This window comes from Falco punctatus (genome assembly GCF_963210335.1).
Source record: "Falco punctatus genome assembly, chromosome: 1".
Lineage (NCBI taxonomy): Eukaryota > Metazoa > Chordata > Aves > Falconiformes > Falconidae > Falco > Falco punctatus.
Window position 1 is genome coordinate 57,564,648 of NC_137580.1, and position 14,809 is coordinate 57,579,456.

Consider the following 14,809-nt stretch of genomic DNA (forward strand, 5'->3'; position numbering starts at 1 on the left):
AGAGGTTTACTTTTCCATCAGAACACTTCAATCCTTTTGTGAACGTGTATGTTTTCAAATAGCAGCCAAAATTCAACAGAGTGTAGCGAGCCAAACCCTATTATACTGCAGAGTAAATCAGTTACTTGATTGTGAGACTACTGGGACAAACTTTAGTTTAGTACTGTGGTCCCCAAAACGTTTTGGCAGGAATTTATTGCTAGTAATAGGTCATATAGGTGTCAGGTGTTTATAGCTTACTCCTATGGATTTGGTGTTTTACAGGCAAGGGAAAGGAAATGCATATCATAAGGTTTATTTAGAACTGGACAGTAGTTTTAACACAAATAAGGAGATACAGCTGGCAGTTTCATAGGGTACTATATGAAGATTAGTAAAACTTAAGAAGATTATGTATTCCAACAGTAAAAGGACTTTTTAGTTCTTAGTTCATAGTTACAAATTTACTTTTCATGCCAAAAATGAAATTCTAAAATTCAGATTTTGCTTACATAATGCTTTTGCCTGAACTGGGCAGCTGTGATTGTTGCTGGGTTGATTTAACTCAAGGTTTCTTCTAAAATTAAAAAACGTAGCAGCTTAAGCCTTAACCCAGGAATCTCAGCAAACTGAATGCTTCTTTTGGTGCTTTTTGCAGACACGATTGCTTGTCAGAAGTCCTTACTCTGTTGTAAAACAACACACATTTCGTCAAGATAAGCACAGCACTAATCTGGACACACATACTCCCAAGTCCCATGTAATAACAGTTAATCAACCATGTATTTATACAACCAGCAAAAGGGTCAGCTCCTCTTTTTTCCATCAGCCCATGGGATGCAACCTTTTGCTTTTATTTCTCTTACTTGCTGGGGCGCCTAGCCAGTAGACAAACGTGAACGGGTGTGAGCTACTCACTGTTCCTTGCTGCCGGGCTGTGAAGAATAAACTCTGCCCGTGCAGACTGACCTCCACGAAGAAACGGCTGGTTTAACTGAGCATCCCTTCACAGTCACCTCGCACCACACCGTCCAGCCACGGCGCCATCCTGGTGTGGGCTCTGCGTCTACAAGCACCCCATGGCCGCGCAGCCACCGGGCCCGTGGGGCTGAGCCTGCCCCGCAGCCACCTCGCAGGCTCCGGCAGGGAACACGCCTCTCCCGCGCCAGCCAAAGCGCTGGAACGAAAGAGGAACTCGGCCCTCGGCGGCCTGAGGGAGCCGCCATTTCTGTCAGCGACAGCACATAGGCCGAGGCCGGTTGGGTCGAACAATGGCAGCCTAGAGACGACCCTCGCACCCCGCCCTAACCCCACAGGCCAGCACTGCCCCCCCGCCCCTACCGAGCAGGTTTCTTACCGGGCAGGTTTCCTACCTGCCCTTCCGTGCGGCTGCGCAGCCCCGGGCCGCACCACCCCCATCCCGGGGAGCGGCTCCCCGCTGCCCGCCGCCTCGGCCGGGCCTCTCGCCGCGAAGCCGACCGCGCTCCGCCAGGCGGCGCTGTGGCGCCCGCTCGCCCCGGCCGCGTGCCGGGCGGGCTCCGTGAGGCGGGACGGGCAGCGGCGCCGCGCCCCGCCGGGCACTCGGGACGGGCTCCGGGCGAGAGGGGCGAAGCCCTCGCCGAGCCGGGCAGCGTCGCGGGGTGATGTCCCCTCTGTGGAAGGCCGTTCTCTCGGAGAGCCTCCTGGGTAGGTGGCGGCGGTGCCGTCCGAGGGGGCTGGGGGGCTGCGAGGGCCGGCGGTGCTCCGCGGCGGGCTGGGCCGGGGCGGGTGAGGCAGCGGGCGGCCCGCTCCAGCCCGCCCGGGAGCGCTGCGGCGGGGCGGCCCGGCAGGGCGTCGCGGGGCTTACCGTACGCCGGGATGGAAAGTTCCTCCGCTGGAAGTAATGGTCACTGCTGGGTGCGCTCTGGGTTCTTTCCCTCTCCTGATGCCGGAGTGCCGCTTGCCCCTCGGTTCAGCGCGGTTCACTGCGGGCTCCCGGGGCAGGTGCCGGCGCGGGCGGCGCTGGGGGTGGCCCCGGACCCCGGTCACCCCGCGCCGCACTTGGTGCGTCTCCTGCAAAACGCGGAGAAAATCGTAGTGCGGTGCTGGCGTGCCTAGGCGAGGTGCCTTCAGGGGAGAGCGGCGCACCGGTGTACTGGAATGATTTCTTTAGCCACCGATCTGCCCTTGAGGAGCCCTGAGACACGGGTGGGCTTAGCCAGCGCCGTCCCCCGGGCAGTCACCCTTCCCTGGGCCGAGCTCCTCGTCCCTGAAGATCAAAGTAGCAAGGGACCAGCTGTTTTCTTCTCACCGTTCTATTTCCCAGGAAAATGTGTTTGTTTAACTTGAAATAGCAAATATTTCTTCACGGACAGTGGCTATTGGTACTTGAGCTACTTTCAAATACATTTGATAGTCTTTATCTGGAAGTTTGTATTTAAGTAATCTCCAGGAAACAGTGCTGTTGAAAGTCTGTGATGGATTTTTTGGTTTTTTTTGGTGTTTTTTTGTTTTGGTTTTTTTTTTTTAGGCTACATTTCCTGGTCTCTTTACCATGCATTGCCACCGATGATCTATTACTTCCCCCTTCAGACACTGGCACTCACGGGTCTAGAAGTTTTTGCTGTTGCCTTCTTTTCTCCAATATTCTTAATAATTGGCCCTTTCTGGAGACTGGCTAACAACAAGTACATCCTAGCCCTTCTGAGACTGGCTATGGTTGGTAAGTAAAACTCACTGTAGTGAGTTACAGATTTCATCTTGGTATCAAGGTGTAAGAATAAACCTTCCAAATTGCCTAAAAATTAAGATGATTCTGAAAAGAGACACAAATAAGAAGTTCTTGCTGTCCCAAACTCATGCTTTTATTTTTCTCTCAAGCTTTTAGATACAGCCAGAGGAAGGATCTTTTGCATCCTTTTTATTGGTTTTTAGACCGGTACCACATAATTAAAGACAAATCTCATTTCGCTTTTATTTCTAGAACCTTTTAAATTAATACAAGTCATGCCCAGTAAGAAAAATGCTTTCAGTATTGCACAGAGATCAGCAGAGCAGGTGGATTTTGTATAGTAGTTCTGTGTCTGTGGCAGTGGGTAGGGATGAGCCTTGTTGAACAGCTTGAGGCTATTGTAAAAGTGATCTGCTTTATAAAAGTAAGTGAAACGTTCTTTTTGGTAGACTTAGTGTGTAAGGCAGCTTTTTTTTTTCAAGTTTTTTTTCTTATTGAATCTATTTATATGCCTGTAGCGTATTGATGGGATTATAGGCTCATCCTAAATATGTGATGGCTCTCATATTGTCAGTTGCACAGGAAGAAAGTTTGATCTTAAATATAAGATAAAGCTGCCTCACTACACATCCCACATACTCTTCCCTAAACCAAGACTTGCTGGGATTCCCTCATTGGTTTTCAGCTAACTTGTGCAAGTCTTAGCTCTTTTTGATTTTCTGAAAGTTTGTTGGCAGAAGGTTTGGCAGCTACAGCCACATTCAGAAGCAAGTTTTTTCTAAATTTGCAACCCCTGGATGAACTCAGGGGAGCCAAGGGTCTCCCATGCTGCATAGAGGGAAAATGCTGCTGCTCAGTGATGTGTTTCGGAAGTAGCAGTCCCTGGCTTCTCATTTATCAATATAAGATGATAATCAGATAATCTCTTTCCATATAATTTTCCTCTTTTACTGTTAGAAGACAGAATAGGATCATATTATTTACTTTCCCTGCATGATTTTTTTTTAAAAAGCAATTCTTGTTCTTATTCTCTGGAAGGATACTAGAACTGAGCACAGTTTGTTGACATCATCAGTTTAGCTGGAGAGTAGTTTTACCATGTTCTTTTCTTTCTCTCCTCTGTCCTGGTTTCAGCTGGGATGGAGTTAACAGCACTGTACTAGCTACTAAGAAAGTTAACTCCATCCCAGGACATCCTCTTTCCATCATACCCATCCTAATACTTTCTTGTTGGTTATTTGTAATAAACTTTTCAGTGAGCATAATCTTCCACGTCAGCTTCTTATAGCAGTGCTCACTGTATTGCTTTCTACAAGATCTGCTAATTTAGATACTAGTAATGAGTGTAAGAATTTCATATTGCACCCTGCCTTCCTTCAGATTATCAGTAATACAAAATTTGCCATGTTTATTGAAGGTTAGTCCTTCAGATCATCTGCTGTGTTTACTTTACACTTTACCAAAGGAGATGGAAATCACTTAAATGTGCGTAATTTTTGTTCTGCTAAGTAAAGAGCAGTGACAGGCCTATAATGGTGTGTAAAGTCTGTTGGTTTATGCCTGTTTGCTTCACCTGCATCACAAGCTCCTGAAGATGTTAACTACAAACAAAAAGCTAGCACCTCCAGTAGTAATCTGGGGAAAGAATATGCTAATAGAGGTGGCCACAGAAGGAGGAGACTGAAGCTGTACACATCCTCAGTCTGGGCTAACCTGAGCATTGCTGTACACAGGTATGATCTCCCCTTCATTCCTGCCTGAACAGGAACTGTCTCCTCGGTGACATATCCCCCTGCTGTTTCCATCTCCCAAATGCTCTTAATATTGTCCTCCCCTTGGCAAGTCACCACGGTGTTCTCTGCCTGTACTTTGTATTCTTCTTACCTGTTGCCCTACAGTGAGCATTAACGTTTGAGGAAGATGCAGGAGCATGTTCCTTGCCCTCTTTGTCTCCAGCAAGGCCAGCGGTAACTCTCACTCTTCACTTGCTTCCCTGCTGCAGGTTCTTAGGTCATCCAAAAGCCCTTGCACAGGCAAGACTGGGCTTTAGGACTTTCCATACATATCTTTTTACTTGGTTCTCATAACTTCATTCTATCTTTTGAATTATTTCTGTCCTATCACGCTGTGCTGCTGTCTCTCCTGTTCCTCAGTTCTTCCTGCTTTCTTCTTCATAGCCAGACTTCATCCTTCTTTCTTTTTTTGATCTCTTTCCCTTCTCAGAAAGGCCGTGGCCTTCCTCTGAGGCTTGTTGAACAAAATCAGACAGAACAATCTATCCCATGCATGCTCCACCCCATTCCACTGGAGATACTCAGTCTTCAATTTCACAATCAGAAAATCTGGAAATTTTTCGTGCTTAGCTAAAATCAGAAAATTTAGAGGTTTGAGGGTTTCTTTTTGGTTTTGATGGAAAAGGCTCTTCCCTTATTCATCGTCATAATCTTTCTTTTTTGCCTTTTCAGGAAGCTTTATTTTCTCTGAAACTTTTGTTTTAATTTCTGTATCCTTTCACACTACTTTGTTTTTAAACAGAACACAAAATCAAGAAACAAACCAACAATGAACTACCCCTGTGGTAGTGTCTATTTGAATCTACTTCTTCAGACAACATACAGTAAATTTGTTCGTTTGGATAGATATATTTACGTTTAGTTGTACTTGCTCAACAACAAAAGGTGTGTACTGTAAGCAGGCAAACCCACGCTAGCTTTAATCTGGCTAGCACAAGTGATGAAAGATTTGAAGAGGCTGAGTTGTGGATTTCAGCACAATTTAGGGACAGAAATTTGTGTGTATTGTATGTGCAACCCCTAAAATCCATAAAGTACATCTTTGCTACACATTGATTTCATTTTACCATCTTTGCCCTAAGCTTTGCATCTTTTACTCTGAGCAGAATGAGCAAATAAATAGTTGGAGGATTCCTAGCATGCATTGCCAGTATCAACAGCTCCATTTCTGTACTTCCTTGCTTAATGTCTCTTCAAGTTTGACTCATACTCAATTAGCAAATGGCTGGTAGTAAAATAATGTTGCTTCTCCTGCTGTTTGTCACTGGTCCTGGGCTGGAATTTGCCACACTGGCTGAAGTTATAAGAATGTGTGTGAGCCATAGTCACTTGGGTTGGAAACCTGCTAGCAGAGTTTAAAACTGCTGATAAAGGTGAGGCCTCTGTGCTCTGGGAAATGATGGAGATGCATGTGCATGGTCTCTTTCAGTGACTGGGAGAGTGACAGTTTCCAGTAACAAGATGACCCAGGCTGCTAATGACCACTTTGAGACCAGATGCTGGGCCAGAGAAAGCCTTGCTCACACCCGCTAAGGCAATTACCTGCTAATCCTTGTGCAACATATGGCGACTGCTCCTTTCCAAAAAGGATATGGCTTTTGCCACAGTGCACTTACCTTTATGGCTTTTGAATTATGTAAGTGCACTGTGGCAAAAGCCATATCCTTTTTGGAAAGGAGCAATCACCATACATAACATTTTATGGCTTTTTGAGTTACATAAGTGTGCTGTGCGCTGCTCAGGAATATCTGTATGTTTAGATATTTTATCCATATATCCCATTTATGGAATCAATGACCACAAGTACTTAAATTAAGGCAATCACTGCAGTCTTGGATAGTTACTTCATGTTATTTTTTTCCTGAAAATGGTAACTGCTATAATGTCATATAGACCCGGGTTCTATCCATACCTACTTTTTTTTTTGGTTTGTTTAAAAATGTGTAGTGTCATGTGTTTTCAGATGAATGCTGTAGCCATCCAAATTGCAGACAAGATTGAACTAATGCACAGGAAATCCTTCATACCTGATGTCTATTGCCTATTAAAGCAACCTCTGTATGTGTGTGTTTGTTTGTAGGAAGCTTAGCATCATACCAGGCGCCAAATGCTTTAATTAGGCTATTCATCTTGGCTGCAGGTGTTTCTTCCTCATTGCTGGTTCAAACAGTAACATGGTGGTCAGGAAACAGTTTACAAAGGTATTTTCTTATACTGATGGGTTTGTAACTGACCTTTCTTTATATTAAAAAGGTGGGGTTTTTTTTCTGAGATGATGTATTTATTTTTCTCAAATGCATCACTATTTCAAAAATGGATCCTTATAGGTTCATCAGGATATGGGGCTTCATGCTAGGCAAGATAATACTCCTTGTTCTTCGCATATGGTATACATCGCTAAACCCAGTCTGGAGCTCACAAGCTGCCAATACTGTCATACTGACAATTGGTTTTATAGCAGCAGTGGAGCGAATTTTTTCAGGTAAGCATAGTACAGCAAAGATGGCAGTTATGAAAACAACCTCGTGTATACTTATGTATGTGCCACTGGGTTTTGATTCTTTGGTTTTTTTCCTCAGTACAGTTTGATTTTAGACGTGATGCATGAGCATTGCAGGCTTTAGAAACCATGGGATACTTCCATCTGCCTGTAACATGGCAGAATTGATACCACAATTCATACAAGCTGTAGTAGGTTGGTGTTGGAACTGACAACTAATTGCATTATCAGTAATGTGACAGTAATGCAAACAAAGGCATAACCTAGACCAGTAAAACCAGAATGGGTTATCCTCATTCCAGCATGAAATATCTGTTGTATTTCTATTATTTTCTTAATTCAGTCTGCTCTTTGAGTTTCTCTGCCAGTGCGTATCCTTTGACAAAGAATGGGAGACAGGACAAAGCTATTGAACAGCTGATTGGCAAAATCAGGGGTCCTCAAACTTTTTAACCAGGGGCCCAGCGTGCGGATGCAGTGGCAGGCAGTCATCTGCGGCTGCTTGGTTCCCGCCCCCAACCCCCAGTGGGGGGGGGTGGGGGAGTTCTGTAAATAGCGGGGTCCGAGGACCCTGGGGGGGCGTAACCAGCCCGCGGGCCGTAGTTTGAGGACCCCTGGGCAAAATAAACAGAAGTAATTGGAAGAGTGGAGAAGTTGTCCTAGGCGAAATTTGCCTGAGTTCTTGGAGCGTCTGGACAGAGTACGCAGCAGTAGGGGCTGGCAATAGGCTTAGCACAGTTGAAAACTGTGAAGGTAGTACTGCCAAGGGTTGGGTAGTTAAGGCACCATATGTTAAATGCTCAGAAGTTCTTTCCTTCTCAGTATAACCTGGATGGGATGAATTAATTGGAAGATAAGACCTTATCTGTGTGTAAGTGGGTATAAATTGGCATCATGTGTATTGTTTGTAGACTTGCTTTACGTTATGTAAATTAAGCTGAGCTTTCATCATAATTTAGAAAGGGAATCTACTGCAGGAGGTTAGGAAGGGAATCTGTCTTCTTTCTAGGTGACAGAGCAATACATCTATGCAATTTAAGGTGCTGCTTTCTCCTTAGGTGAGAGGGGATCTAAAGCACATGGAAAAAGAAGAGAAGGGAATTCATTTCTGGCTTCTTTGGAAGTGTCAGGTTCTGTTCTTATCAGCGTTTAGAGTTTCAGAGAACAGAATTCTCTGAACAAATTCTGATAACTTTTCTGTGGATTTTCAAAGCCAATTATTTAAATTCCAGTAATATGAGGAATAATCATATGGGCAGGCTGCCATTTTTGTACACTTAAGGTGAGTAGTTTTCCTGACAGACCTAGGAATGTTGTTAATAGATTTTTAGTCATCAGTGTCCACAATTGATAAGATAAGTTAGCTTTTGTGTCTGAGCCAGTAATTTATTGGTAATTTTGTGGTCTTGGCTATTTCTTTTTCTCACTAACCCTTTCTAATAGGATTTGACGGTTTGCGGAGTTATATTTCTATTCTTATTCTAGGTGGAGACAAGAGGAAACAAGAAGCAAACAAAACTGGTAATGCAATTAGAGAGACTGTTTCCCACCCTCATTGGCTTTTGTCAGGGATTGCTTTTGGCAGCCTCATGTTCCTCACCCTGTGGATATTTGGGGAGGTCTCATTAATTTCTAGATGGGCAGTAAGTGGACACCCACATACAGGTCCAGATCCTAATCCATATGGGTAAGTGGGTTTTTTATTATTATGTCAAAACAAAACAGTAATCAAAAGCCAGTGCTGTAGTAGGTGACAAATTAAAACTCAACCAGATGATGGTATAAGAATTTACATATAATAAGGTGGGTACAACGTACTTCATGCAGAGGACTTGGGGAGTCATTCTTGCTTTCGGATACCTCTGAGCATTGTGTCTATACCAATAAATCTTAAAATTTTCTAATAAAGAATGATTTTTATTTCAGCAATAAAATACTTGATTTGCCACATTGCAAAACTATTTTTAAATTAAGACTGAGGTTCAAGGGCTTATGAATGAAGTACATATATAATATGTAGTAAATTAATCCAGCAGTTAACTTCAAGAGAGCAAGTGGTAGGAGACAGTGTATGTCAGAGGTGCATGCTTGCGTATTAAAAAAATGAAACTGTGTGCAATATTAAAAGATATAGAAGTTTTGGTTAGTAAGAATTTAGTGTTAATGGTGTGTGTTGCTCATTCGGGTTCCAAAAATCTAGAAAGAGACTGGATTACTTATTCTGAGTCAGCTACATGTAGTGGCAAGTGAGGTAGTAAATAATTTGGAATTAGTATACACAAGTGCTACCCAAGACTAATAGCAATGTTAGATGCTCTAGGATCCCCTATTTGACGTGAAGAAAATAATGCGAGGGAGGACCCCAAACAGAAGTTTCTCTGAGTTCTTTTTGCCTGTGTGCTCAGTATTTCAGTGGAGTGCTTCTGTTGGAACATAGCTCACTTACACATTATGATAAACTGCCATTATTTTCAACTAGATGTTTTTTACGACCAGTAAAGGGGAGAAAATGTAGCAGGGTGTGAGATAAGGATATTTTGTGCTCAAACTGATCTCTGTTTAAAATAAAAGGATTATTAAATACTACTAAGCATCTTTGTCTGTAAGTCTAGAAATCTCTTTTTCAATGCCAGGTGTTTATAAAATACATTAATGTATGATTTCTATTTCCTTATTGTTGTATTAGAGGTACAGTTTTGTTGGGCCTGGCTCATGGACTGATGCTTTCATTTTGGAGCTGGTCTTCTGTCACCAGTTTTGCCTGGTTTCTTGTAGGTAGGTGCAAATCCTGAGCAGATGTTTTGTTTCTATTACCTTATTCCTTTTACTCAAGCTCTCTGACCCTACACCATCTCAGAAAAATCAGCTGCTAATCAAAGCATCTTTTTCTCTGTCACTGACTGTAGTATACACCTCTGACCAGTTGACTGAGGGTTACAGGCCAAATCTCCAGGCCATGGCAGAGCAGTGTTGCTCTCTTCAGAAGCCCCTGTTGAGGTTCTGTTCCCATGAGTAGCATCTCAGTTCTCACCATCTGCATTGTGCAATCTGTGGTTATGGGGCCGAGGTGACACAAGCCTCGTGATTCCGCAGAAGGCACAACAACTTCTAATTCAATGAACAGTTCACCTGGAGGCAAGTTTGCCTCCTGTCTCCTTAGTTGCAAAGATCTCCAGGCAGTAAAATAGTATGAACATTAAAGCAGTTCTGCTGGAGCAATGTATTTGTGAATCAGTCAGCGTACAGTAAGTCTTGGGCGGTGGGAAGAGGGATTCAAGTGCTGGGTCTAGACATCCATCTTCAGGAGGATAGTATAGCTATGCTGTGGAACAAGCTATGCATAGAACAAGTCAGAGGAGATTTCATTCTGCTCTTGAACTGTGGAGAGGTGTGTTTTCCATACCTTCTCAACATGGATGGATGGATGGGTGCAGTTTGGTTTAATTTGTGGGCTCATCTGAGTGAAATTTAGTGGTATAAATGTTCTTTTAAAAAACCCATAAAACTGGTGCCTTTTTGACCTTAGCTAATAGTAGATGTTCAGATCAAGAAGACAAAGCAGTACTTCCTACAAATGCTTAATAATAAATTGGGACCTATCAAAATACAGGGACTAAAGGAGATGATGAGTTGTGTTTTGCTTTTTTCTTGTTCACCTTCTCTTTTGGAGCACTTAAGAGCCAATGCTTTCAAGTAATTTTCCACAACCTTGAAGACAAGAAATTTTGTGCAAACTGAGTTTCTCCTAGTTGGGAAACAAAATAAAATACCAAATACCAGGAAAGTCACAGTAAAGGCATAAGAGTTGGCAATGCTTAGACCATCAGTTGCCCAAATACCTTTTACCTTTCAGTGCAAGTGTGCAAGTGTTAGTTTTAAGAAATGTGTGTGGAGATTGTAATGTGAGTATGAGCGTTTTATTTTTGAAGTACACACATTGCTAATTTAAAACAAGTTCAGAATGGTTCTTTAGCTGATTCAAGCATTGTATTCTAAAGTGCTCAGAAACTTTATAAGAGTAAAATACTAAAAGTGTTTCTATACATTTGCTATCATGATGTGAAAGTCAGTATTTTCTTAGCTACAATAAAGTTTTAAAATGAAGTTGACCTGTTATAGAAAGTTTCCGTGGCTGTTAACGTTCTGTTTGGGGTCAAATCCCATCACAGTCAATGACAGTGTGGTAAATCAAGGATCTTGCAGCTAGTGAAAGATAATCAGTTGTTTTCCTGCCCAACATACGGTTTTCTAAAGGGAGAGAAGATCAGGGAAAGATGTTTTCTCTTCACATTAACCTATTTGATTCTTTCTATATTATGTTAAAGGAGGTTCATAACAGACGTAAGATGTTAATCTCTTAAAAATTGCATCATCCCTCTGTTTTACTGGGAGAGCTCTGTAAAAAGAACTGTTCAGTTTCGGCTCTTGATGATGTTTCTGTGCTGTCTTTTTGCTGCACTGTTATCAGCTGAATAGGCAATCTGTAAGAGAACGAGATGCTGTGAAAAGTAAGAGGCTGTCTTTGGCTATTGGCAATAGTCCTTCTAGTGATGTGGTTTTCATGCCTGCAAAGCAGTTATATCTCCCCAGACTCTTTTTTTCCTAGACAGAATGTGAAATAGAAGGTGGCAGATAACACAACTGGCTTTGACTTACCCTATTTTCTATCCCTTTGCAGGTTTAGCGTCTTCAGCTGGTCTCCTTTATTTACGCACTTGGAGTGCTGCTGTTGCAGGCAACATTCTTGCTGTCTTTACTATGTGTGTGTGGCCTCAACTGGCTGGACGCTTCATTAGCTGTGTGCATCCTGGGAAAGCCATGAGTACAGCCATGTTTGCCTATGTTCTTGAATTATTCTTCTGTGTATGGTGTACAGCTTATAAATTTGTACCTGGAGGAATTTATGTTAGAGAAAGCTCCCATCTTCTTTTAGGTACATTTATGACTGTGAACAAATACGAATATGCTTGCTTTAGCCTCAACCAGATGTTTAAGATGTACCTAGTGTATAATTAGCATTTCCAAATCCTTGGCTGCTGTTTGATTTACTATGGTAAGAGTTTCTATGAGAAAATTAGTGAGATGTGAAAAAAATACTTATTTCTTTACTGTTAGAAATAGTTTGAAAAATGTGGTCACAAAATGGAATTCAGTTGAGGAAAAATGACAAAGTGAAAAAATTCTGATAACTCAGTATACAACTGAGGAAAAGATCTGTTAACCAGTCACCCTAAAGATATGGCTGCAATCCAGGGTGTGAATGCACCTGTATGCTAGCTACCTGAGATAGCATTATGGTACCTCAGGTAACAATATAGTGTCCAGAAACTCAGGGGTTTATGAAGGCTGTGTTACTGGGACTGTAAGATAATTCAGTGCATTATATTGCCCTTCTCTGAGGAGCAAAATGCAGCATCCATCTGATCTAGCTAATCTGCATTTGAGACCTGAGCTTCACTTCCATGTGGCTCTATCTTACGCTTTGTGGATGGATACACCAACATGTCTGGAGGAATAGTCAATAAGACTGCAGCGTCAGGAACATGCAAGCAGGAGAGGAAGAAAAGAAATTGTCAGGTGTTTGCCAATGAGCAAGAATTGAGGTGAACAAATAGAAAGGTTTTAGCAAAATGATGCCTTGATGAAGGTGAGAAGGTGGAAATGAAACCAACCCTTTCTGGTTTTGCCTCCAGAATTATTTTCTTAATAGGTACTAATGTGTTTCAGTAGCATATTTCACTAATTATATTTAAACAATGCCAAACTTTGTCTTGGGCTAAGTGTGTGGCACATTTTAAAATGTTTCACATTATCTTATATTTTGTTTGGAAAGAGTTAATGAATGCTGTGCTTAGCTTGTTGCTCCAATGGTTTTAGATTTTGTACATGTCTTTGCAACCACTTTCTATCACTCCAGTTTCTTACACTCCATATGTGTTTCTTATATTACAGCAATCACATGCAGGCTTTCAATTTGTTACGTTTTGAGGAGAGTTCTTTTATGTTTATTGAAGTTTTCTTTGTTCTGAAAGCACTCTGGGGGGTCCGTAGAAACAGTTATCTCAGTTAATTTAATTTTATTTTTTGAAGTTACATGAAGGAACCATGCAGTAGAGGAGTGTCAATGACCCCTGAGTAATGCTGTGACAAAAGAGAAGCTGTTATATAAAGTCCCTCTCTGTCACTTTGAAATACACACTTGTGATTAATTCATCTGACATGATGGCTAGAGGGTAACACAGAGATGGCTCTAACTTTCTGGTAAAATGAAAACTTTGAACTGAACCTGCCTCAGCTGATGACACTACATGAATTTATGTTCCATCTGAGAATCCAGTTTCTGTCTTTTTGATGCCATCCCGTTGCTTATCAGATTTGCAGATTATACCATGAGATTGTGTATTTGTTGCTCGCTTTTACCCTTACAGCTTGGCTTTCTGGCAAACTGCTTGTTTTCTTCTGGTTTCTTTCAGGTGCAAGTCCTATTTCTTGCTTTCTCCTCCTGTCCAATATCCTGCCTTTCTCTTGCTGCAGTTTGGGTAGGGAACTGCTCCAGGAAAAGTGACAATGAAAGTAAGATCATTATATTCAAAACTTCTGTGATGCTTCGCTATGATGTAACATAGTGCTGAGGGGTTGGATCCCTGGTCTTTCTTCAACTTTAACGGCTTTGAATTAGCCTTCCTTTGAGCAAATTTTGTGTGTGCCCCCTTCTTCATTGCACTAGACCCATCTTCCTGATTTGCAAACTTTCACTACAACTAATTTAACAAGTAAGGTCAATAAGAAAATACTAAGTAATGGCTATTTCATCTTCAGCTATACCTCTGAAATAAAATGTGGCTTCTATAGTTAATTAACTATGCCATAAAGATACTAAGGATATATACCTTCTCTTATCCAGTTGATTATGTTCCCGCGTTTTCTTTGCTGATAACTGGATCCTTCAGCTCTTAAGGCATGGGAAAAGAGCTTGTACTATTAGTCTGAACTACCTGTTGAAAAGAAAAGATATCATCACAGTGCATTGCAGCAGTTAAAACACTGAAGTCTCTTACTAGCTTTTAAAATGTATTTATAGTGTGTTTAGTTATTCTTCAGAAGCACAGCTGCTTCTGTTGGCTCTGGGGTACAGGAATGTAAGATGCTGCCATGTTAAACTGCCCTCCCAACCTGTTGCAGTCTGCTTACACTGTTTCAGAGCAAACCACTGAGCAATTGTTCTTGTAGTTCCTATATAAAAATGTTGTATCTTGGTGACAGAGCAGTTAATTTGCAAAGATTATAGACATCTACAATCAACAGTGTTCACCATAGTCCAGAGCAGACTTCATAATGTGAAGGAGTCTTTGGCTAGATACTTTTACTGTTAGGTCTGCTATTCAGTCATCAGCACAAAGCAGGCTTAATAAATCTGTTTCAGGTGCGTTAAATCTTAGCAGTAACTTATTTTAAAAACACACACACACCCACCCCAAAAAAATAAAAAAACAAAGAAAGAAAAAACAAACAATATAGTTTTGAACATCATTATTTTTTGTAAAACAGGTGTTCAGTGGTATTTTAAATAATCTTTTAGCTTTGAATTCTTATTGCCGTACTACTATTTTAAACTTTGTTTTGAAGTATTTATCATTAGTGGCATGTTTAATGTCAATAGCTCACTTTGTTGGAAGCAGTGCTTATGTCAACAAGTACAACAATGTAAATTAAAAAATGTTTAAGTGCTGCAGGCATAGTTGAGGTGAATACTGTGACAATCAGTAGGATCTTTTCTATCAATAAATCTCATATTGCCTGCATTACTACATTGGGTATGACATTTAT

The 14,809-nt window shown here is 41.7% G+C and overlaps 1 protein-coding gene across 1 annotated transcript in view; it reads left to right on the top strand.

Annotated features, from left to right (window-relative positions):
- Positions 1-658: 658 nt before the first annotated feature.
- CWH43 (cell wall biogenesis 43 C-terminal homolog) overlaps positions 659-14,809 on the top strand; it is a 28,037-nt gene continuing 13,886 nt past the window's right edge. Inside the window, exons 1-7 of the mRNA XM_080404048.1 lie at positions 659-1,665; positions 2,489-2,680; positions 6,563-6,683; positions 6,810-6,964; positions 8,468-8,669; positions 9,669-9,757; positions 11,661-11,915. Of these exons, the coding sequence (XP_080260174.1) occupies positions 1,623-1,665; positions 2,489-2,680; positions 6,563-6,683; positions 6,810-6,964; positions 8,468-8,669; positions 9,669-9,757; positions 11,661-11,915 (1,057 nt within the window). The 5' untranslated portion in view covers positions 659-1,622. The remainder of the gene's footprint in view (positions 1,666-2,488; positions 2,681-6,562; positions 6,684-6,809; positions 6,965-8,467; positions 8,670-9,668; positions 9,758-11,660; positions 11,916-14,809) is intronic.